At 41.9% G+C, this 24002-nt stretch overlaps 3 protein-coding genes across 7 annotated transcripts in view; 2 read left to right on the top strand and 1 right to left on the bottom strand.

Annotated features, from left to right (window-relative positions):
- The first annotated feature begins 234 nt into the window (after positions 1-234).
- Positions 235-10514, top strand: TMEM263 (transmembrane protein 263). The gene is made up of 4 exons (XM_053406041.1): positions 235-289; positions 2014-2093; positions 5832-5901; positions 8485-10514. The coding sequence occupies exons 3-4, from the start codon at positions 5838-5840 to the stop codon at positions 8769-8771; spliced, it is 351 nt and encodes a 116-aa protein (XP_053262016.1). The 5' UTR covers positions 235-289; positions 2014-2093; positions 5832-5837; the 3' UTR covers positions 8772-10514.
- A 1077-nt stretch (positions 10515-11591) lies between these two features.
- Positions 11592-15153, bottom strand: MTERF2 (mitochondrial transcription termination factor 2). Its single transcript, XM_053406040.1, has 2 exons — positions 14844-15153; positions 11592-13160 (listed from the first exon to the last, which is right to left on the bottom strand). Exon 2 carries the CDS (start codon positions 13123-13125, stop codon positions 11959-11961), a length of 1167 nt encoding a protein of 388 aa, XP_053262015.1. The 5' UTR covers positions 13126-13160; positions 14844-15153; the 3' UTR covers positions 11592-11958.
- A 6473-nt stretch (positions 15154-21626) lies between these two features.
- Positions 21627-24002, top strand: part of CRY1 (cryptochrome circadian regulator 1) — a 32605-nt gene continuing 30229 nt past the window's right edge. For 2 of the 5 annotated variants that reach the window (XM_053406037.1, XM_053406036.1), the window contains exon 1: positions 21630-22447. In XM_053406037.1, coding sequence (XP_053262012.1) covers positions 22290-22447 — 158 coding nt within the window. In that variant the 5' untranslated portion in view covers positions 21630-22289. Of the gene's footprint in view, positions 22448-24002 lie in introns of all 5 variants that reach the window. The other 3 variants (XM_053406035.1, XM_053406034.1, XM_053406038.1) reach the window with 2 other exon arrangements.

The following is a 24002-nucleotide window of genomic DNA, read 5'->3' as shown; positions in this document are numbered from 1 at the left end:
AGGAACTCGTTTATTAAAACAGTACATTTTAAATTATGGCTAAATGGAAAACTTGCTCTGAGGCATCCTGAGTCGCCTTTCTTAGATGTTCAAAGCTTTGCATTAATTATAGTTCTTTAAAAACCACATAAATAACTTGCATTTCTTCAGGCCATTGTGTGTTGCAGCTGAGATTTAATTGACATTCTGAGAAGTCTATTGTACAGTATATAAATGTTAATAAGCATGTTACTTTCCTAGGTTTTCATATAGGAAACCACAGTAGGACTTTTGAATACAGAAACAGTTGGTAAGTCTTGGTTTTTATATATATTTAGATTTAAGTAATTGTAGGTCTACCGTAAGTAGACACTGAGAAACCTAAATGGGGGCAGAGGGGATTAAGAGAGTATTTGCCAATGACAGATGCCACCTAACTTTGCAGAAAAGCATTGGAGACAGGGGTGATTCTGACCTCGCTTCTGCATTTGCTACCACCAGCCCCCAAAACATGGCCTGCTGCAAGGTTGCAAATGTGCACTTCTCTCAGCTGTTGGATAATATCTCATCAGGATAGGAAACTGCAAAGGCAGAAGAGTAAAGCTGTGTGGGAAGTCCAGGGAGGAAGGCAAAGGCAGGGAATGTTCATAAAGGTGCAAGTCCATTCCAAACTTTGACATAGAATTAATGTTATGCATTTTCGTGTAGAATATGGTCTTGTATTTAGCTGAATATTTGCAGGGAGGCAGTTTGCAGTGTAGTGATAATACATCAATCCTGATTTCTTAATTTATTTCGGAATACTCTACTAATTAACCCGGTCAAAATAGTTTGTTATGCATGTTGTTGTGTTCACCTTACCTGTAAATATGAAGAAAAGTACCCTACTGCAAACATTTAAGATACTGAAAAATCGCTCATAAAACAGTAACCTGGCCAGTTTGCTCACTTGTTTTACATGGTTGTTGTATAAACCATATACTGTGGATGTGGGAAGGAACTGAGGGTGGCTTGCCAGGTTGCATCTGGTGTAGGGATGACGCTCTCCAGATGTTGCTGGACTACAACTCCCAACTCCCATCATTGGCTACACTGGCATGGCTCACGGGAGAGTGGATTCTAACATCTGGACGGCTGCAGATTCCCCACCCCAGACCTTTTGTCATGGCAGAGGCAAGATTTGAACCAGGAACTCTCTGGCTGACAGCTTGGGCTCTTAGCCTATACACTATACAAACGGAGGACCTATTTACACATTTTTACTATATCGATATTGTGGAAATTGTTTTCAGTAAAATAACTGAGAGACAGATTTTGTATGGGATACCACTTCATGTCAGAAATGCCATTAAATCTGCTTTTATACTATCAAACATGATGGATGGACACACATCTACTTATGATGAAAATCCCAGTAGATGGCAGAGTTCCCTGACAAAATGGGCTTATGCGCATTTGTTGCATATGGTGATGTGTAGATAGGCAACATGCAGCTTTCCACACAGGAAGGGCCATGAAGGACACATGTGCAGCAGCTCCAAAATGTTTATATTTTAGGCTTTTGGTGCAACCTTCCACCTTGTGCCTATACACTGATAGAAACTTGGATGATTGCAGGAGCCTTGACTCTTTTAGTATATGGTTCATTTGGCACCCCCAGAATAAGTATGAATCTACAAAAAAAATTGTGTGTGTTTTTTTACAATTTAGCACCTGTCATTTCAGTTGAAATCTGAAGTTGGATAATAACAGCAAGGGCACACATATTTATGTGTATCACCCATTAAAATTCTTGTCTTCCTCCTTTGGGTGGTTCTCAAAGATGTGGATACCTGTTTGTTAAACATATACGATTTAAAGATTAGCCAGTGAAGTGTTGCCTCACTTGAAAAAGCACTTCAGAATGTCTTGGACATTTTTTTTATAAGGACACACCAACCTTTCTTTTACTTCTGGAAATTTCTTATATTATTAATCTCACTGGATATGTGCTGTTTTTGTTTCTGTTGATTTGACCAGTGTTTATAATTGTAGACTGCTGTTTAATAATAAGGGGAAACAAGGAGAGAACTTGTGCTGGTCATCTTGAAGCTACACAGCAAGGTGTTAAATAGGTATGTACATTATATGTGGTGTAAAATATTTATATTTAATACTACTTGTTTAATTCTAGTGCTGCATAATGCTTCTTAAACAAACGTAGTGTACTTGACACTTATCTACGTGTTAGCTGCTTAATTTTGGTAATTTAATTATTTTTGTCCTGCATTTCTTCTAAAAGCCTAAAACGGAATGTTCAGTTCTGCTTAAATGATAAAAATTCGTCATTGATTTTGGGAAGTGAATTACAGATACGATGAGAATAATAAACCCTGTTATTCAGCACTGAATATGTACACTTCTAAAATGTGTGCTACTTCCAAAATAGCAGCTTTCAAAGAAGCTTTTTAATACTACAGTGGTACCTCGGGTTTACATACGCTTCAGGTTACATACCCTTCAGATTACAGACTCCGCTAACCCAGAAATAGTACCTCGGGTTAAGAACTTTGCTTCAGGATGAGAACAGAAATCGTGCTTTGGCGGCGCGGCGGCAGCGGGAGGCCCCATTAGCTAAAGTGGTGCTTCAGGTTAAGAAGTTTCAGGTTAAGAACGGACCTCCAGAACGAATTAAGTACTTAACCCGAGGTACCACTGTACTGTATTCTAAAGACAGGAAATAGAGATTAATGCTTTATCCAATTAAAACTGTAAGAGATATGTGGCTGGAATGTGGCCAATACAGTAGTGTTAATACCACCTCTCTTGGCAAAACTGTATCTGATCTCATTGACCCTAATTAAGGACTGGGAAATTAATAAGGCAACATGTCCTGCATGGCATTATTGAACTAACTCTGTTAGATGGTATTACTTGGCTGCCTTCCTTTTAAATGCTTCCGACTGGTAACCTTGTATGGTATGAGGGAGAGGCGTCTGACACCTTTATTTTAAACTTACTTAATTGGAATTAAGACCTACTGACTTCCGCAGAACTTGTCTTAGCAGATATATTTAGCATCATGGTATAGTTCTGATCTCTCTCTCACACATTTAACTGTATGTTTCACATTAAAATAACAAGTAGCCATTTAAAAACTAGATAACTTAAAATGTGTCCCTTTTAATTAATTAAAGTCAACAACATTTATATACCACTTACCGGTAATTGTAAATAAAACCTCTAATAATATTTATTTGTTAAAATTGTCAATAAAAATCAAAGTTAAAAAATCAAAATATGACTAAAACCCTCAGTTAAAAATATACATTATAAGTTAAAATTACAGATTAAAATACATGTCTGGGTAGGCTCAACTAACAAAAAGGTTTTTAGCAGGTTCTGAAAGGAATACAGCACCTGCCTAATGTCAGTGGAAAGGAAATTTCAGAGTGTGGGAGTTGCCATGCCAAAATATTTTTTCCTTACAAGTGCAGAATGTATATTATTCCACAGATCAGAGTGGTTGAATGGGCAGGTATTGGGTAAGGTCATCCTTTGAGTAAACTGCTACTAAGCTGTTAACACCTTGAACTTGGTCCAGTAACAAATCTGCATCTGGCGCAGACATCTGAGCAGGAATGTTATATATTCACAGGATCTCATTTCATCAGCAGTTGATAAATCTTTGCACTTGAGGATGAGCTTGTCCGGGTGATTTTAATATTAATAGCCCATCAAAGTCCAAAAGTCAGTTCATTCATTAGTTCAGCACTTTTTAAAGGGTTGCAATGTAATCTACTACAATGGCATGCCACTAAATCAACTTCTTTTGTTTTTGCATTTTCTAATTGTTCAATATCCATGCAACATCAACTCTTCCCTGTTTATTGAAAAACTATATAAATGGTTGGAATTAAGAACTGTGAGGTTCTGCTAGCATCCAGGAGTCCATAACTTTTGCTGGGCTTGGTAACACTCATTGTATTTGGTTGCCAGCAAGACTGCCTCCTGTGTCCCTTTTGCACCCACTGCCTTCTGAGTGGACTTTACAGGGGAAGAGTAGCAGGAGCTGTGTGTATAGGAAACCCTTTCCCTCAAACCCATGACCCTGAAGATATGTTCAAGCACAGGGCAGCCTATTACCTATTTGGAAAACATGCACTTTGCCTCCAGTGGCTGCCAATGTGTTTTGTTCTGGGGTGTTTTTTGTTTTGTTTTGAAAGCTTGCCATTTCTAGGGTGGAGTTTACCAGATGTTTTCAATTCTTGACTGTTCAAACCAAATTGATTGTTGCCCCGATAACCATATTTGAGGATCCCTGCCAATGTGGCTACCCACTGGATTTTCTTGCTGAGGAGAAACCTGTTCTCAGCATAATTCTTACATCATTTTTGTTAAGTCGTAGGCAAACATTTATTTATTTATTTAAAAGCATTTCCAAACTGTTTAAAATTTTTAATCGCCAAGTGAACAAAAATACACAAAACCCCCCAGTAAAATAGTATCATAAGTGCAAAACTCTAGTTAAGGCCCAATATTATTGGTCAGGGAAAGACTAAGCAAAAAAGTTTTATCATTACAAGATGCCTGAAGCAACTGATGGGAGATGTTTCATGTATGGTAGAACCTTTCTCCGTGAACTAAAAAAACCAGCTTGCTGAACACAAGATCTTGAATAGGATGCTAATATCTGGGTTTGAGATAGACTTGTCTGAATGAATACAGTAGTACCTCAGGTTAAGTACTTAATTCGTTCTGGAGGTCTGTTCTTAACCTGAAACTGTTCTTAACCTGAAGCACCACTTTAGCTAATGGGGCCTCCCGCTGCTGTTGTGCCGCCGCCGTGCGATTTCTGTTCTCATCCTGAAGCAAAGTTCTTAACCTGAGATAGTATTTCTGGGCTAGTGGGGTCTGTAACCTGAAGCATCTGTAACCTGAGGTACCACTGTATTGCCTAAATCTGTAGTAAGCAAGGCTGACTCTTCAATTTGTGAAGTATAATTTGTGCAGTATAATTCTTGACAGTAAAGTACTGTTGTTAGAAAGTGAGACAAAGTTGCCTGTTCCTCAAGTATGGAGCTATTCTTGCAGTTTTGTGCTCTTTGAATGGCTGCCCGTGTATTATTCTTTATTCCATTCAGTGATGTTTTTGTTTGTTTTTTAAACCAATGCAAGCTGGATTGGCAGGTTTGTGCTTAACTTAGCACAATGAGAAAACTGCCATTGCTGGCTCTTGGAACATCGGATTGTAGCACTCATATAATGTCATTATATTGGATTGGCATGGCAGTTGGTACAACCCAACTGGCTGTTGTAGCAAGTACAGTGGTGCCCCGCAAGACAAATGCCTCGCAAGACGGAAAACCCGCTAGACGAAAGGGTTTTCCGTTTTGGAGGTGCTTCGCAAAACGAATTTCCTATGGGCTTGCTTCGCAAGACGAAAATGTCTTGCAAGTTCCTGCGGGTTTTTTTTCCTCCCCCCCTTTTCCCCAAGCCGCTAAGCCGCTTATCAGCTGATCCGCTAAGCCGCTTATCAGCTGATCCGCTAAGCCGCTTATCAGCTGATCCGCTAAGGCGCTTAACAGCTGATCCGCTAAGCCGCTTAACAGCTGATCCGCTAAGCCGCTTATCAGCTGATCCGCTAAGCCGCTGATAGCGCTAAGCCGCTAAGCCGCTAATGGGCTTGCTTCGCAAGACGAAAAAACCGCAAGACGAAGAGACTCGCGGAACGGATTCTTTTCATCTTGCGAGGCACCACTGTATTAGGATTAGGCTGTACATAGTCTTTCCTATTTTAAAGGGAGATGAGTGAAAGGTTGACTTGTGCCTATATTGCAAATGAGAACTCGGTTGTTGTTTTTTCCCCACAGGCAATAATGAACCAAACAGACAGAAATGAACAAGATGTTCCTGCATATCTTAATGAGGAGCCACCAGAAGGTAAATTTCAATAACAAGTTTACCATGGTTCTGTCAGCTTTAAGGTTTCGGCTACAAACCTGTTTGTCCCTGTGTTCCTGGGTGTAAGTGCCATTGAATCCAGTGAGACTTACTTCTGAGTAAACTTGTAAAAAGGAAGAAGAAATATTCGTACGTTACAGTGCTTGAAGGATTTCATCAAGCCTACTTTAGAAAATGATTGCTCTTAGTGCTGAGGAGCCAAGCGATGCAATGTGGGGGCTGAAATGTAGTCCATCTATTCATTATTAATCAGTTATTTACTAAATTATGAATAAGTTTCCCTCTTATGAACTTATAGTGGTACCTCGGGTTAAGTACTTAATTCGTTCCGGAGGTCTGTACTTAACCTGAAACTGTTCTTAACCTGAAGCACCACTTTAGCTAATGGGGCCTCCTGCTGCTGCCACGCCACCGGAGCACGATTTCTGTTCTCATCCTGAAGCAAAGTTCTTAACCCGAGGTACTATTTCTGGGTTAGCAGAGGCTGTAATCTGAAGCGTATGTAACCTGACCTGAAGTGTATGTAACCTGAGGTACCACTGTATTTCAATTTCAAGACTTATAGCTGACTCTGCATAGAAAATCACACACACACAAAAAAAATTATTAGTTTAAAATTGTGTTTGCCCATGCCTCCACAGTGTGCTTCACAGCTGAGGAGGCATTGGGTTTTTAACAACCTGGTCCAACTCTTAGCATCTTATCTTCCCCGGCATATGCTTTTTGGTAAATTCTGCAAACCTTTGTTTCCCAAAACACTGCTGATTCCTCCCTGCTATGTATGGATGGTGTTGTTTTGGCTGCATAAGGATCCACATTCAGAGAATGAGTTGCTGTTAGCGTATAGGACAGCACAGAAGCTGTACATGCTTATATGCCAATAAATCCTGTTTTATTTCTTGCATACCTTGGCCTATTGGTTTCGCTTATGTTCCTGAATTTCTATTTTAGGCTGCGTATGTCTTGCTATTACCAGCTTATTGGTTTAAATGAAATTTAGGGACTTATTTCTTGCGTAGTTTGTCTTATCCAATAGGCATGAGTTTCACAGTGGTCAATTCCATTTTATTTCATGGGCTTGTGTGCTTCATAGCATGTGGTTCAGAAATTCAGATAACTTACGACACTTTTCACATAGAGAGCTAATCTTATAAAAACTGAAATTCACAGGCTTCTGAAATGAGTGACCACCTCACTGATCTGTCAACCACTGTTAGGCTTTCTCCTGTCTCCTCTGCAGTACTTAGATACACAATCAGGTTTAAGTGGTTGTTAATACTGGACTGTGCAGTTTTTGAACATACTTTGACTTTAGTCACTCTCAGTAGCAACAGTTGAGTAATGCCTATCATCATCATCATCATATAACAAGGGTGTGGAAAGAAGTATCTCTCATTTTTTAGTGATTATTTTAGAGCTTACCGTCATTGTGTTGGCATGATGGCAGCTGTGTTCTCTGTACTACACGGACAAGCAGCTATCAGCATGGGAGCTGACAGTAGAAGTGAGACTTGTGGGTGCTCTGGAGAGCCAGTAATCTACAAAATGTTATGTCTGGAAGCACCCTATTATTCAATTGCTCTGAACCTGTTTAAGTCTGGTAAAACAAGAAAAAAAATGGTGTTAATTCAGAGCTATTCAGAAGCAAGTCCCATTGAGTTCAGTGGAATTTACTCCCAAGTAAGTGTGTACAGGATTCTAGCCTATTCTTTTCTAACATGGCATGCAGAGTTTGGTGCTTAGGGGGTGTATCCAACATTAACCATACACAGAGTAGATCTTTTAAGGTCAAATGTGGCCCTCTAGCTGTTTTGGGACTACAATTCCCATCATCCCTGACCACTGGTCCTGTTAGCTAGGGGTGATGGGAGTTGTAGTCACAAAACAGCTAGAGGGCCATGTTTGGCCATCCCTGTTTTATATGCACTACTTCCCAATGGGGAACTGGCATGCACATCTGGAAGCCTGGAAATGACATTGAGGCATTAAAAATAAGGAAACATCCTGGCTCCTGATTATCTGAGGGAATGTTCCTTCCTTACCATATTTTGAAAGGCAGGTCAAAACCTTTCTTTTCCAAAGAGAATTATGAAAATGGTTAAACCCTAGTTCTTCCCAAAGCATACACAATATGCAAGCAAATCATAACCAAAGGTTGCAGGATTCCTTAGAGAGGAAATCAAGGACGAGGCCATTTGTAAAAGTAGGTTTGGGTTAGACAGAATCTTCCATGTGCTCCTGAAAGGTTCTGAGACTCTGGAAATTTGTGTTATTCCCCCCCCCCCCCAATAAGCACTGCTCCAGTTTATTTACAAGACTGAACTAAAGAGACAACAGCTTGATAAAGGAAAAAGTGGTGTAAGTTTAACAATTATGCAAAATATTTTAATATCTTTTTTGAAAATGTTATCCTTTAAAAAAAACTTGCAATGGCTTCTTCTAACAGCCATCCCATAGAATGCTTATAGTCCATGTGGTCTATGTCATGTTAGAAGGATCTGCAATTGTTTGTCTTAAAAACATTAAAATATGATTTGAACATTTTACTATCTCTCTCCTCAGATTCATTAAAAGATCATCCACAGCAGCAGCCCGGCATGCTTTCTCGTGTGACTGGTGGCCTCTTCAGCATAACAAAGGGAGCTGTTGGTGCCACAATTGGTGGTGTAGCATGGATAGGAGGGAAAAGCCTAGAAATGACCAAAACAGCAGTAACAGCCGTGCCTTCCATGGGAGTAGGATTGGTAAAAGGAAGTGTTTCTGCTGTGACAGGAGGTGTTACAGCTGTAGGATCTGCTATCACAAGCAAAGTGCCTTTAACAGGGAAGAAGAAGGATAAGTCTGACTAAAAGAGAGAGAAACTGAGGCCAAGGAAGTTGCTTCTGTGGTTGTGGAATCTGCAGAAATGGACTGCTACAAAGCCACAGGTCTTAAGACTCCTATAAAGAGCTGTGTGAATGACTTTCACCTGAAAGGGACAAGAGCCGTGTGATACCCCAGTGTCTGGAATTTCATTTAAAACGATAGATTTCTTCAAGCACTCATCTGTGAAATGTTACACTTGATGAACATGGAATCAAGTACATGGATCTGAAAGGGTAGCTCACATATGAATATTAACTCACTGTAGATCTTTTTTGCAGTCTTGAACTAAAAATGTGAAAATAAAAATGGAGGGAATGACCTAGCAAAAGGTGAAGCACTTTGAAGTCCTGTTGGTCCCAATGGGAGGGGCTAAAGCCTGTGCTTACCTGCCCCTTTAGTATCAGTTGAACATTAAAGTGCTTTAAATATTGGCTAGATCATGTCCTCAGTTGGTAACTTCTACAGTACCATAAATATATTGATGTTCTAGCTGCAAGCCTATGGCGTCTGTATTTTTTTTTTATAAAGAATCATTGAACTGCTTAAAGGGTCTTCATATATCTTTGCTTTTTGAAACTATTTTTATACACTCTATAAACTCTGAATGGTGACTGCATTCACTCTGTGTGTGCATGTGTGTGCGTGTGCCTCTATATATATATGTAGTTGTGTGGTATACCAATCTAATCATTCATGCCTTATGGTGAAAAACAATCTATTTTTTCTTAGTGACTGGAAGGATTTTGTAATTTCCCTCATTTCAATGCAGTCTGTGAAAGAAGCTTTACTTTTTTAACACTGTTCATACTGACTGAAGAGATGACTGCTAAATCTCAGGTGTAACTTGCTGGTTTCCAAACCCCCGCCTCAAAATGAAAACTCCTTTGTGCTGTTAGTTTGTTTAAACTGAAGTGTATGTCCAAGTTTACAGTCCATACATTACTGGATAATTTCTAGCTTAGAATAAAAACACTTTTTGTGGCTTCTAGTCCAACAATACAAATGATTCTAAAACCCGCTTCTTGAACACTGCCATGAATTCAACAACAGCTGCTGCTATGCATCATTTGTTTCAGTGTTGCAGATGAAAATGAGTAGAGTCTGTGCAGGTTGATGGGTTAGACAATACCATTTTCACTATGAAAACATAGACCTTCCTAGAATTGGCAGCTCAGTAGGTAGTTTTGCTGAAAATTGGGGGGAGGGGCGGGACGACGACAAAATAGCACCGAAGACTGGCAATGATAAAATCCAAGTGATTAAAAATAACTAGGTGACTTGCATAGAAATTAATTTAACACATACATTTTCAAGGTTTCCTGAACAACATGTAGATTTATCATTTGCTCTCTTGCTCCTAATTCATAATCCATTAACTCCAAAGTAGCCCTCAAATTAGTGGACTGTAATGCGGGTCAATGGGGTTCATGCCTTGCAAATTTCATTTGGAAACACTTCAGCATGTTCTTGTTGACTTTGTAGTGTTTTTGGTAGTATAAAGATGGCTGAAGTACACATGAATATTCTGTACGCTACATTTCCTAAAATGTATGTGTTAAAATCAAGAAAAAGCTAAGCACCTGAGCTTCATTGATTCTAATTCTAAACAGTAGATTCATGTTTTCCATTTTTGTTTTGTTTTGCTGACAGCCAAAAGCCATTGTTTGTCAAAAATCACTTATTCTAGTTTCTAGAATTTTGTGCATTAAACAGTCTGATATAAATGATCCGGCTGTTGCCATCTGTATTTCAGCTGCCAAGGGAAAGGACAGTTGCTTAAGTGGTAGAACACATGCTCTGCCTGCAGGTTTAACCCTGATTTCTCTCGCTAAAAAAATAAATTACGTAGCAAGGCTGGGAAACATCTGTACTCAAGACCATGGGGGGAGCTGTTGCCAGTCAGAGAAGACAATGCTGGAACAATGGTAAGGCAGCTTCATAATATTTTACTTAAAATATTTCTATACATCAAACTTTTGTAAAGGGTGAGAGAGCAGAATTCTTCAAACCCAGAATGTGATATATCAAACCATCCCAACATAAGGATTTTATCACTGCTACTCTCTGAATAAGTGTTTTTCAGGGAGCTGAATTAAGACAGCAAAAGACTGTAAGAAGGCCATGGCTATATGAGAGCTTAAAAGGAGCTCTTCATCTGGGATACCTTGACTAGCATGATTGCAGATATTGAAAAATTTCAGTTTACTGCTCCATGCTGTTCAACCACACTCTTAACAAAGATTCCTAAAAGCATTATTAAAGCAGAAACATCCAATTCCTTTTTGTTAAGGATCTTTGTAAAAAAAAAAATTCTGAGTGTCTTCCAGATGTTTGACTTTTAATTGGTTTGTATGTGGATATTATTTTTAGAATGAGTAGCCAGACTGAAACAAAGAGATAGAATATAGAAATATTTAGACTTAAAATGCTGTAGAAATTAATTGCCATTCAAGGTGGCAACCCTTCACTGAGGGTCTTAAAACTGTAAATGAGATATTGTGATCACAGTGTTGTCTGGTTACATATGCTTAGTCCTACTAGGGATAAAAGAAATGTAACGTGCAGATTTATGTGGCTGATTTTAAAAGCATCCTCGCTGATCCAAGCTTACTTAGTTCTCTCTGGTACTGAGTGCCTGCTTATTTTGTGTGTTTAATTATAAAAGCTTTCAAAAAAGTGAAAACCCAGGCTGGTTGATGGATAGGAAGAGGGGTGCTTAGAATCCAAGACTCCCAGCACTCTTAAGGAGTGTGGCAATCCCAATAATAGGATGTTAAAATTATGCAACTGTGACACTACAGGGCTATTTCCTTAAGACATTGTTTTGAAAGCTTTTATTTGTCAACTTACTGAAAACTGATACAGAATGACCTGGTGGGTTTATCTTTCTTTTGGTTAGTATATTGCACTCAGTATCAGCAACACTGTTAATAGCAGCATCTTCAAGTTAAGTTTCTGATAAGATGGTGTCCAATTTGGTGGAGAAACTTGCAATCCCATTACTCACTGAGTTCCATGTTTTAAAAAATTCATTTAAACTGAAAGAAGTAGGGTGTGAATAAAAATCCATTTTGAGTATCAATCACATTCAGTGTTCTCCAGGTATATAAAGTCACCCAAACCTCTTTCACCCCAAACTCCCATGTGGCATTCTTAAATACATTCCAGAAATTAATCTTCAATGTTTAAAGGAGCAACTGGATTAAATATTGGCCTCTCCTTTTTTTCTTGTATCTTTCCGTAAGTAACTTCAAAATCCTTTTTCGTCCCATTCAGGTATTCTAGAGTTCCGCCTTTTAGACTGTATCCTATGGCATCTAATTTTTTAATCCTATATTGCACTATTTCTGCTGACAGTTCTAACACCGCAGGTGTTTGTTTAATTTGGTCCACAGAAATTCCCACCTTCAATAGCCCCTCCAGTCTTTCTTCCAGCACTGGAACTGAGTAGTAGAGAAGGGCAGGGCATTTTATTATTAGCTCTTTTAATTCTCGATCACCGCATTTGAAGATGTTCTTGGAGAACAGCAGGCTATTCTGCATGCTACTAGGGTTAAGTTGAAAAACAAAGCCCTTCAGCTTGGATAGCAGACTCAAAACTTCAAAGTCAGTGAATTTGTTCTTCTGAAAAAACCCCAAATTTTCTTCAACAGCAGCCGAAGAATTTAACAAAATAAATGGGTTTTGACTCAGTAATTTCATCATCCAGTTCTTCATATTCTCCTGTGAACCTCCTAGCCTTATATAGTTACTTTGTAGGGTTTCTATCATATGCTTGTTCTTTGCAACAGGATTATAAAAAATATTTGATGCGCTTGTTAGGAGCCGGCTGATAACCGCATTTTTCAGTCCCAGATCTTTGAAGAACCTAACGTTGGCTTTCTGGTTTTCATAGTTTTTAACTGTAAAAAAGGAGTCTGGGAACCGTTTTATTAATTCAACTAGTTGTTTTTCATTTTGGCAGACTGATAACCACAATTCTCTCTGATAATGGATATCTGTAGGGCTACAAAGAATTGCCTCAGGACAACGTTCAAAAATATATGCCACAGAACTCTCATCAGCTCCCATTTCTTGCAAAATCTTAGCTGTTTCCTTGACGTGCGTCACCTCTTTTGAGAGCACCCATGGCTTTAGCCTACGAATCTTCTTGATATCCACAGATAACTCATAGAGGCTTTGTACAGTGGCCTTGTTCTCTCCAGCAGCGACATCAGATGTATATCGAAAATGCAGTAAAAAGTTTCTGTTGTGTCTTTGATTCCATAAGGCTGAAAGAGCTGGCAACAGCAGGCGAGACTGAGATCGCATAAATAGATTTGGAGCAACGTGGGTCATTTCAGTTTGTGATTTAGCACTACGTATGAGAAGGCCTGAAAGAATGAAAGCATTTGAGATAATATTAATGCTGTGCCTGTTCAACTTTTTTTTTGGGGGGGGGGAGAACAAGAAAACAATCTTTTCCCCACTTAGGGGATTTCTGCTCCTGTTTAACAACAATCTTTCCAGGCTCTAATTATGCTCCACTCTGTGGCAGCTGCATTCAAATATTCATATTTAAATAGTGTGTATGCTGTGAAGTACTTGGCACCTTCTGTCTCAGCCAGATATAAATGATAAACGACTGGTAATCTGTAGCAGAATTTATGTTAGTAGGTCAACAGAAACTTGCAATGCAAGAGGCTGGGTGCCTGTTGCTACACCTCCTGAGACCTAATAGGGGGTAAAATAAAACCGCACGCTTTAACTGCCAGAGGAATTGATCAAGAGGACCAAGGAATGGATGGGAAAGCACAACCACCTGCTACATCTGTATTGTTAAGGTAAGTGCACCAGTCACCTTCACACACCCATGACAGTTAAATCTATTTGTTTTCATTTTTTTAAAGGTCCCATTTCACAACCTTACTCTCGCCTATTTTGCGATGCCTCTATTTTTTCACCATCACAGAAGCAGGTGGAACTTCAGGAGACATGCACTATGTTTTTGGCAAAACTTTAAAAGAGCTTTGGTCCCTTGAAGTACCATGGAGGTAGCCATGTTACTGAAAAACCCTCCCCACAGAGGCTCCCCTATTGTACAACTTTTGTTATATGCTGAAGACGCACCTCTTTTTTATATTGATAGGAGTTTTTTTGGGGGGGGGGTCAGTCTGGATGATGCCCCGAGTCCCTTCTGATCCTTGAGATCCTGAATCTGTGCAAGCTTGCCAAACCAGTTCCTTTATCTTTAAGGGAAAGATTTTGGCTAGCCATTTAAGCACCAAAATCAGGACAACCAAATAAGTTACCCTGCTTGGAAATTGGGGTGGCATGTATCAATATATTTAGGACACATTCCAGTTGTGACTGCTATGGGAAGAATGCTAGAATCGGGTTGTAAAGTCTGCTTCTTATTTATTTTATTATTTTAAGGCTGGCATAAGCAGGACCGGATTTAGGTTTGATGAGGCCCTAAGCTACTGTAGGTAATGGGGCCCTTTATATGTCCAGCTGTCCTTTGTCAACCACAAATTGTCCCTGTTTTTTGTGTTGAACATATGCTATATGGTAATTTATGGACCTAACAGGTATCTAAAGCCATTTGCACATAACAAAATATGTATTTTATCAAAGTAATTGTTGAACTGAAATGCAATTAAGAAGCAGCATATTACTAGTAAAATAATTATTAAGCCCTAGCGTAAAATGATTGGGGGCCCATTACTTACATCACAGGAGCCTACACAACACAAAACACTGTTGCTGTATGTACGTTTTATTTTATTGGTTTTTTGTCTTATATTTTGGAAATGTACATCCTGGGTTTTCCCCCATTTGGGGGGGGGGGGGCAAGAGAGTGGGGCCCTAAGCTGTAGCTTGTTTAGCTGATACGTAAATCCGGCACTTTGACCAAACTGCGGGAGGCAGTGGAAGACAGAAGTGCCTGGCGTGCTCTGGTCCATGGGGTCACGAAGAGTCGGACACGACTAAACAACAACAACAAATCCGGCACTGCACTGGTGGCCAGGTGTGTGCCAAACACCGTACTGTCCCTTCCAGCGAGAGATACTTACTAAATCGGAGCTCAACCCACACACCGCCCTTGCTGGATGACCGTCGGTTTCCCTTCCGTAAAGGTGCTGCGGCCGGGCTTTGCTGCTGCCTCCGCCATTCCCTCCAGACCAGGCCTCGGCGATCCCTTGGGCGCTTGACCTTGCACTGCCCCGTCCCGGATCCCCATCCTCAGTGCAGACCCCGCGCGCGCGGTAGCTCCTCCGGGCCTAAAGCGCGACGGGAGATCCGGAAGCGCAGCAAAGGGGCGTCTGTGTTCCCACCAATGAAGAGGCGGCAGTAACAGCCACCCGGGCACGCTTCTTGGCCATACCATTCATTGTGCGAGGCAGAGGGAGGGATGTAATTCTGGCGGAGCGAACCATTTCCACTTTTGCAACTCTGGGTGGCGGCTGTGACAAGCCAGAGGAGTGATTTGAAACGGATTTGTTGATGTTGTGATTTTTTTTTAAAGGAAAAAGAAGCACAAGACGAACACACTGTTCCCTGCAACCACCCCTTTGCATAATAACGGCAAAGGACAGAAACACTTATTTGCAAAAGGGTGGGAGAAACTGAGATACTTACTCGCAGCATACATTTTTAAAGCACATTTCTACCACTTTTTACACTCATGGCTTTCCACCAAAGAGTCCTGGGAACTGTAGTGTACATAATGCCCAGCACCCTCAAAAAGCTACCGTTCCCAGGACTCTTCTGGGAGAGCTGTTTAAGTGAGCATTGGCATGGACTGACATTTATTCAGCAGCAAGTTTTGAAATTTGAAATGGTGCAAAGCGGACAATCGCTTCACTTGGACGGGTTAATTGATGAAACTCCCTTCATCTGATTGTCGTTCTTGACAGGCACCAGCACAAACAGAATACATTCCTTCCTGAAGCCATGAAGCACGCAGTTTAGTATGCAAACTAAACATAAAAGTAAATGTTAATGTAATTGCCTGATTTTTAAGAAGTAAGAGAGGTTCTTTTTACATAATTTTAGGCTAGATCAGTAACGCAGCAGTCAAAACTAACGCAGGTATAGATTCTAATTATTATAAAAGCAGCTTGCAGGAAACTGCATCACGTGGAAATCTTAAAAAGAAACAAAACTTTTCAGGTGTGGAAACATGTCATTAAAAGCACACTCAGGCAACACTAACACCACCTTGCACTTAACGTCGTAACAAGCACCATATGATTAGCAAATTACAGGGTTTGTTATACTCCTAGCTTTCAAAGACATTAGATGCTTAGGATTTCTTTCTAGCTTCATGGTACACAATGTTCTGCCAAGCCTTAGTACAGTACTTAGTGCAAAGAGAACTAGTGTGGTCAGGGCCGGATTTAGGTTTGATGAGGCCCTAAGCTACTGAAGGTAATGGGGCCCTTTATAAGTCCAGCTGTCCAGCTGTCCTTTGGGAACAACAATTTGTCACTGTTTTTGAAATGCAATTAAGAAGAAGGATATTAATAGTGAAATAATTATTAAGCTCTAACTGTATGTAGGTTTTATTTTGTTTTTTATCTTATACAGTATTTTGGAAATGTACACCCAGGGTTTTTTCCCTTTAATTTTTTTTGGGGCCCCCAAGAGAGTGGGCCCCTAAACTATAGCTTGTTTAGCTTATATACGTAAATCTGGCACTGAGTGTGGTACAACTATGCTTCTTCAGGAGTTCTTTCACATTTTTCTATTATTTCCAATAGATTAGGGAAGTCAGGGAAATAAGGAAAGGTTGGATATATTTTCCCCCTTTTCTTTCATGGGGTTCCTACTAAGGGCTGCATTTCAGCTGGCTGAAGATCTTTTGTTAAATTTCAGTGAGTTTTGCGAGTTGAATTTATTCTATTAGTGTCTGTTCAATGACTGTCAGCAGACCTCAATGAATTGGGTGTTTTTCTATGTACAGTGGTACCTCGGGTTAAGAACTTTGTTCTGGAGGTCCGTTCCTAACCTGAAACTGTTCTTAATCTGAGGTATCACTTTAGCTAATGGGGCCTCTTGTTGCCACCGCCACCGCGAGATTTGTGTTCTTATCCTGAGGTAAAGTTCTTAACCCGAGGTACTACTTCCGGGTTAGCAGAGTGTAACCTGAAGCTTCTGTAACCTGAAGCGGCTGTAACCCGAGGTACCACTGTACTGCTGCTTTTCTTCCGGGGTGGGAAGGTGCTTGTATTTGTGTATATATGGCTTAACACAGCTGCCTACATTTTTAGACTCTCCATAGGGGTGTGGCTATGACAGACATCAAAAGGGGCAGAACTGCCAAGAGCTAGTGGTCGTGGATTGTAGCAGAAATATGGAAATCGCATTGTTGTTTTAACACGTAAATTTCAATATCAAACACTGCTATGTTGGGTGCTATTTCACTGCGCAGCTCTGAAATAATTTTGCACTGAGGAAAGAACCATGCATACAATCAGAACTTTGTTGTTCTTTTTGCTCAGCAATTCCCTCTGTTCCTCAGTTTAACTGGTGGTGTGTCTTATCAGCAAGTATTCTATTGTTATTATGGGCTGCATGGGGTGTCCCAGCAACTGTTGTTTCTTAGGAAAGGGAAGGCCTTTCCCCAAATGGTGGGTTCCCCAAATGTTGGGTTGTTTGAACAAATCACACATTAATACGGCCTAGGACCCTCCTACCTACAAGACTGCCTCTCCTGCTATGGTCCACGGAGGACCTTACGGTCTTCAAATAAAAACGTATTGGAGATCCCGGGCCACAGGGAGGTTAGGCTGGCCTCAACCAGAGCCAGGGCTTTTTTGGCCGTGGCCCCGATCTGGTGGAACACTCTGTCACAAGAGACTAGGGCCCTGCGGGACTTGACATCTTTCCGCAGGGCCTGCAAGACAGAGCTGTTCCACCAGGCCTTTGGCCAGGGCACAGCCTGATCCCCTCCTTTGTTAACCCTCACAGAACTCTAGCCCAATGGTTGCCATTAATTTGATTTTGAATTGATTTTAGAATGAGTTGATTTTAGATTGCATTTCAATTAATTGATTGGGATTTTATGTAAATTGTGTTTCTTTTATTGTTGTTAGCCGCTCTGAGCTTGGCTTCGGCTGGGGAGGGCGGGATATAAATAAAATTTTATTATTATTTATTTTTATTATTAATCTGTGTGAATGAAGGCATAGTTGCAATTAGACCTCTCAAAGATCTAGCATTATTTGGGAGGGGTTTATTGTGGCAAAGATAACAATAAAAGGGATATGAAGTGTTTTGAAGAAGTGTATTGTGTCTGAGAAGTGCTCCGATTCCATTTGTATCAGTGATTCATTATACCACAGTTTGGACTTTTTTGAAGTGTGTTATGGCAAAATACATTATGAAAAAATAAATTTTGAAAAAATAAATCACACTTACTTAATGCTCAGTGAAGTTCTGCAAGGCTGGCTGCCAGACGTTTGCTTCAGTACTAACTGTTGGCATCTTAAAGACCTTCACACACATACGTGGTTTAAATTCTGCAACACAGTGGTGAGTATTCAGCCTTCATTTTGGAATCCCTGGCCTATATTGAAGAAGTAACTTTCTCACCAAAGACTGTAATCTGCCTTCTTTTGCATAAGGAAAGGAAAGGTATGGTAGCATTCTAGAACAAGTGTTATCCTCCCATCTACTTAAGCATCCCTCTGGACATCTTTTTTATTGTGCATTCATGATTGTTTGTGCTTGTGATGGTATCTGGGTGGTTATACCTGATCTTGCCTTGCATACTGTTTGCACCTGCAAACATTTTGAGGTAGACACACAGTGCTTCATTCACATTCCTCCACTGCGTTAGGCTTATGGAGAAACCCTTCCCTTGGCTATTAAAGGAATGTCTTTCAAGTAGAGGTCTACCTTTAAAGACAGTGGGCCATACTCTCTCTCTTGAATTCCTCAGTTCCTTTTCTGTATCTGCATGGGACTTTTGAAGGGGATGGAGGTAGATTACATCTAGCACACATCTAACTCCAGTGGTCAGCCTGTGCCTGCAACTTCATCCTACTGTAGTGACACATGTGTCACTATTAATCCATGCCAACTGCAGAATGAACAACCATTGGCTTTGCAGTCCATGATACCAAGAGCTAAGCCTCCAAACATGTGGAAAACTGCAAAATTTGCACATTTTTTAAACTGCTGATGCAATTTGTTATTTGATTGTATTTACTGTATTTTATGCTGTACCTCACCCTGAGAGACAAAACTGAAGATCAGCTAATATTTTTTTCAATAAATAATGCAGTACCTACATTCTTAAGATACACAATCTTCATATGCCCCAGCTTCAAATTTAGCATCAAAGTGAAAGTGTAGGAAGCTGTGGTTGAAGAAGCCCTGAATTGTTAAAAATACAGATCAGTCTTTTTATAGGATTAGTTTCCTATGAAAGAGGGAGCACTGGAGATTTGTAGTGTCTTTGTAGTAATCCACTTAATTGCAAGTGAATATGCTGAGCAGGTCAAGCACACAATTAATACTAGATTCCCAGCGACATTATTTTGGCCCCATAAAACCTACACCACCTTATAGTGTATTAAACAGAAGCTGTCTGCAACCCCCCCCTCCCAAGCCTCTTAGGGTCTGTTAGACCAGGCATGCTTCCAAAGTGGGTGTGACCCAAGGTGGCTTGGATGTGAACACCTGTATACCTCATTATCATGAAACCAAAGTCCCTAAGGCAAACTCTCTTCACATAATGCTAAAGATATTATTCTGTTGCACAATCATCTGGATGTGCCATAGGCTGTGTACACACTAAACCTAGAAAACACATTTGAAGGGTATTCTTTCCCTCAAAGAATTCTGAGCACTGTAGTTTGTTAGGAGCTGCTGGGAATTGTAACTCTGTGAAGGGTAAACTAACAGTGCCCAAAATGCTTCGCAGAAAAGAATGTATTTCAAATGCCTTGTGCGTATACAACCCTAGTCTTCAAATTCCCACTAAATCAGCACCTCAACTTACTAGGGTCACATCCATGACATACATTTAAAGGTTCCCCCAAAGAATCCAGGCAACTGTTGTGTAGTAAGGGTACTGGAAATTGTAGTTTTGTGAAGGGCAAAGCTACAGACTCCATGATTCTCTAAGTCTAATAAGGGAAGCCATGTGCTTAAATGCATGGTATCTTCAAGTGGCTTTGAAAGCAGATATTCTGAGAAAAAATGCACTCTGGGAAAAGTATGTGAATTAATAGTTTTGCTTGCAGCTACTTTAAAAATGGTGTAGAGCAAGTTTTTTTTTTAAGGCTTCTGTGTGGTAAGAAATGACAGGGTATGGGCTTATTTTGGTGTAAAGTGGATGAAAATGCAGGATAGCCTTGACTAATCTAAAGTCTGTCTAATCTAATGTTGTTGGCATAGGAGATACTTCCTATTTCTGTCTAGCTTGTTTAGAGCAAGATTAGGGTATCCACTTTATCAAATATAGACTTTTTCATTTATGAAGTTAGGCTTTGGGGAGGGAATGAGCAATTTATCCCATCAAACTGGCTTTCTCCTGTCTCATTATGGAAGCTGTGAGGGGAGAAAGTAGGACAATGGTTCCACTCTTGCAACCACATTACTGTTATTTTATTATGTTGTAATTGTTTTTGTTGTACTCTTTGTCTCCCTTTCTCTGCGGAGTGTGAGAAAGAGGGAGAGCCATTAGATGCTCCAGATTACGGAGGCAGTGTAAACAGTACAGCTTCCAAACAGGAGCCATCAAATGTTCCCACACGAAAGTAATCTGCATGGTAGAAATAAGTACCCAAACCCGCCTTCCCATCTGTGTCTCCTCATTTGCCTCAGCATCTCCGTCAGTGCTGCAGGTCCTGGTTTAGAGGGAATCTCAGATGACATAATCTGGGTTATCGAGTAATGTGAGAGTAGTTTATACTTTTTGTTAAAAATATGCCAGCAAAAACTGTATATCGAAGGTCTTGAAACTATCTTCTGAGAAAGGTCTGCAAAAGTCCATTTCCAATCCACAATTACCAACACTCAGCTGCATCCTCATATTGGCGGGCGAACCTTTAAGTGAACTGGCACTGGTAAATAAAACACGAGCAGAGGTGGGGTTTTATTTGCCCTACGGAAGAGGTTCTGGGTTTTTATTTGGCTACAGAGCGTGGCGAACCAAGTAAATTAAAATACAGCGCATGACGCGGACCGTAACAGTAGCAGGGCGGAAGCACCACTGCTAGGTGACAGCGAGGCCGCAGCCGCCTCACGCACTTCAGTTACATAACGACGACTTCTCAAAGGTTCGCAAAGGTTTGCCGCCCGCGCGCTCCAGGCCGCCCCCGTCGCCATCCGTGCGAGCGGAAGGAGCCGAACGGCGCGCTCGCCCACGCCTCACCCATGTGTTGCAAACACGAGCCGCGCACGGGCTGGCCCAGGCGGCTGCAATAAAAGCGGGGACGGGGGGGGGGGAAATAGAGACACCAGTGCGCGCACCCCGCACGTACGTGCACGCGCGCATATGTAACCCAGCGGCTCCGGCGCCCGCGCGCATTTACGCGGCTCGCCACGCGCTTAGCAGAAACCTCCACCGAAGCCCCGTGCTCATCCGGGACATTCGCGCCCGCCCTGAGGGCGTGGTCAGGAGGCCGGTTAGCCACGCCCCCTGACCTCATTTTGTATTTGTTTGTCCGTCGACTGAGGGCGGCTCGTGGCTGGAGCTTCGCCGTTTCAGACGAGCTCGTCCCTCTGTGTGTGTGTTGATAGTGCTTTAAAGGAAGCCGTTAAGTTTTGTGGCTTTGGTTCTCTCAGCCCCGCGAGGTCTGCGCTACGCGCGCGCGCGGAGATACCTGCTCATTCCCTCCCTCCCTCCGCCAGAAACCCGTAAACACATTTCAGAAACGTGAGGCGGCCGGAGGTCACGTGCCGCGCGGGCAGCCAATGGGGAGGAGGGGGCGGCGCCGGGAGCCTCCTGTAGTGCAGGGTTGCTGCGTAGAGTCACAGGGCGGGCGGCGAGGAGAGCGGCGGCCGGTTTGTGGCTGCGTGTGAGGGGGAAAAAACATCCAGGAAGGGAACTAACCGCCGTCCGTTCAGCTCGAGCCGGGTCTGCGTCGAACTCCGCGGAGCTCTTCGACCCCCCCATCTTTTAACCGCCAACTGCGTGGAGCGGACGCGGGGCTGAGGAAAGAAGGGGTAATGCGTTTCTCGCTGGAGGCCATCGCCACTGCCACCGGAGCTGCTGCCGCCTCCACAGCCGCAGCTGCCGCCTCCACCGGGTCCTAAAGCCGCCGCTGCCTACGGCCCCCCGCTCCCCTTGGCTCCCCTGTTCCTCCTTCTGTATAACCCCCCCTGAGGGTGTTTTCCCTCAGTGGTGGGACCCCGGCTCGGCATGAGCCGCGACGCCGACTTCATTTATTCCTGAACAGCCGGTCTTCCCTCCGACTTATCTTCCCCCACCCGCCGCCTCAACATCCACCGGCCTCCGCCGCCAGGAGAACCTGTGAGGGGAGTAACCGGGCGCCCCTCGGAAGATGGGGGTGAACGCGGTGCACTGGTTCCGCAAGGGGCTCCGGCTCCACGACAACCCGGCGCTGAGGGAAGTCATCCAAGGCGCCGACACGGTGCGCTGCGTCTACATCCTGGACCCCTGGTTCGCGGGCTCCTCCAACGTGGGGATCAACCGGTGGAGGTCAGTGAATGAGTGGGCGCGAGGATGCGGCTCTTTTTTTTATTTAGCCGGTCGGTTTTTATAAATCCCCATTCAGAATGTTCCCGGTTGCGGGGAGGAAAGAGGGGGGAGGAAATGGGAGAGGTTTGGGCGTCGTCTGCGCACGCGCGTTGGCTGCTGGTTATACAACGCCGTTTCAGGTACTATGTAACGCCGGTGAAATCAATCTTGACGTCCTGGCACTCGGAGCTAATGAAAGGACGGCGCACTTCGGCCACCCGCTTATGTTCTCAGCATGACTTGATTTTTAAAGCTTGCCTTTTCCCATGGGAACGGATTGCGTCGTTAACTTCTTAAGCAACTGCGCTTCTCTCACTGCATGCAAAAGAGTGCTGATTTAAAGCGATGAATAAATTCTAGCCCATGTTGGTGTTGTCAAAAGGATTTTTGGGTACTCAGAAAAATTGTATAGTTCAATACTTATACAAACAAAGCTGGCCCAATTAAAAAACAAAGCAAAACCCCCTAAATCTTCCCTCTGTTTCCTGTTCTCCAGCCGAACAGGGTAACAAATATTTGTGAAAGGCTCCAAAAGTTATACCCATTACATGTTTGTCACTGTCCGCTTTAAAGATGTGATCTTGAGAGCTTTCACTTTAATGCCCTTGCTGTGCAACAGAGGCTTTGCCATCCTAGGTTATATATGTGTGGCCATGATGCTCACCTTCCTCTTGCTAGCTATGACCTACTCCTAATTATGCCCTTTCCAGCCTCTTCCTTATGCTGGCAGCACTGAGGTAGTTGTACTTGCAGTTCCTTCTGTTGCTCTGCAAAGCAAGACATAACCTCACTTGGATATTTCGCAAGCAGTGTTATGCTCATTTTCCAACCACAGACCTTGTGAGGCTAAGAGGCCTACTAAAAGTTGCTTCAAATCAATAAAACATTGGGGAAACTTGTGTATATTTGTATGTAGCTGTTCCAAATGGTGCTGAAAAGTTAGGCAATGAGAGCTGTATCTGATTTTTTTTTTTTTTTTTTTTGGTGAGTTCAAACTTAATAGGTTAGTTCTTGTCACATAAACACTGTTCAAAACTGGTGTCTGGTCAGTAGCAAAGGTAGACAAATGATATGGACTACTTTGACATTCTTGGAACACAATAAAGATGAAGAGGATTATCAATCGCTGTAAGGAGTGTGCAGGTCTTTCAAGGAAGCTTCTTAGTCAGTTGCATTCTGAACTAATTAAACCAGTTTATTGTGAACCAGAACTGCTAGATATCCACGTGTGTTCCATGGCTAATTCACAGATAACTAGAAAACTTGGTACATAATGCTGCTGGGCAACTTTTACTTGGAGTAGAACTGGTGTGGGGGCAGGGACAGGAGTCTAGTCTTCTAGTTTATATTATGCTACTTACTATGCAGTATGGTTGATAGCAATTTCTTGGTCATGGCAGATAGTAAATATTTCTGCCAGGGCCTCTTTTGGGTCTGGATTTAAGCTGCTAAAGGTATGTTGTCATCTGTTCACCATTTTAAAAATTGTGATTTTAGAAGTCAAAAATAGGGTATT

The sequence above is a fragment of the Podarcis raffonei genome, chromosome 10, assembly GCF_027172205.1.
Source record: "Podarcis raffonei isolate rPodRaf1 chromosome 10, rPodRaf1.pri, whole genome shotgun sequence".
NCBI classification, from domain to species: Eukaryota; Metazoa; Chordata; class Lepidosauria; order Squamata; family Lacertidae; genus Podarcis; species Podarcis raffonei.
The sequence above is the reverse complement of the archived record's forward strand: the minus strand, read 5'-3'. Positions and strand labels throughout refer to the sequence as shown.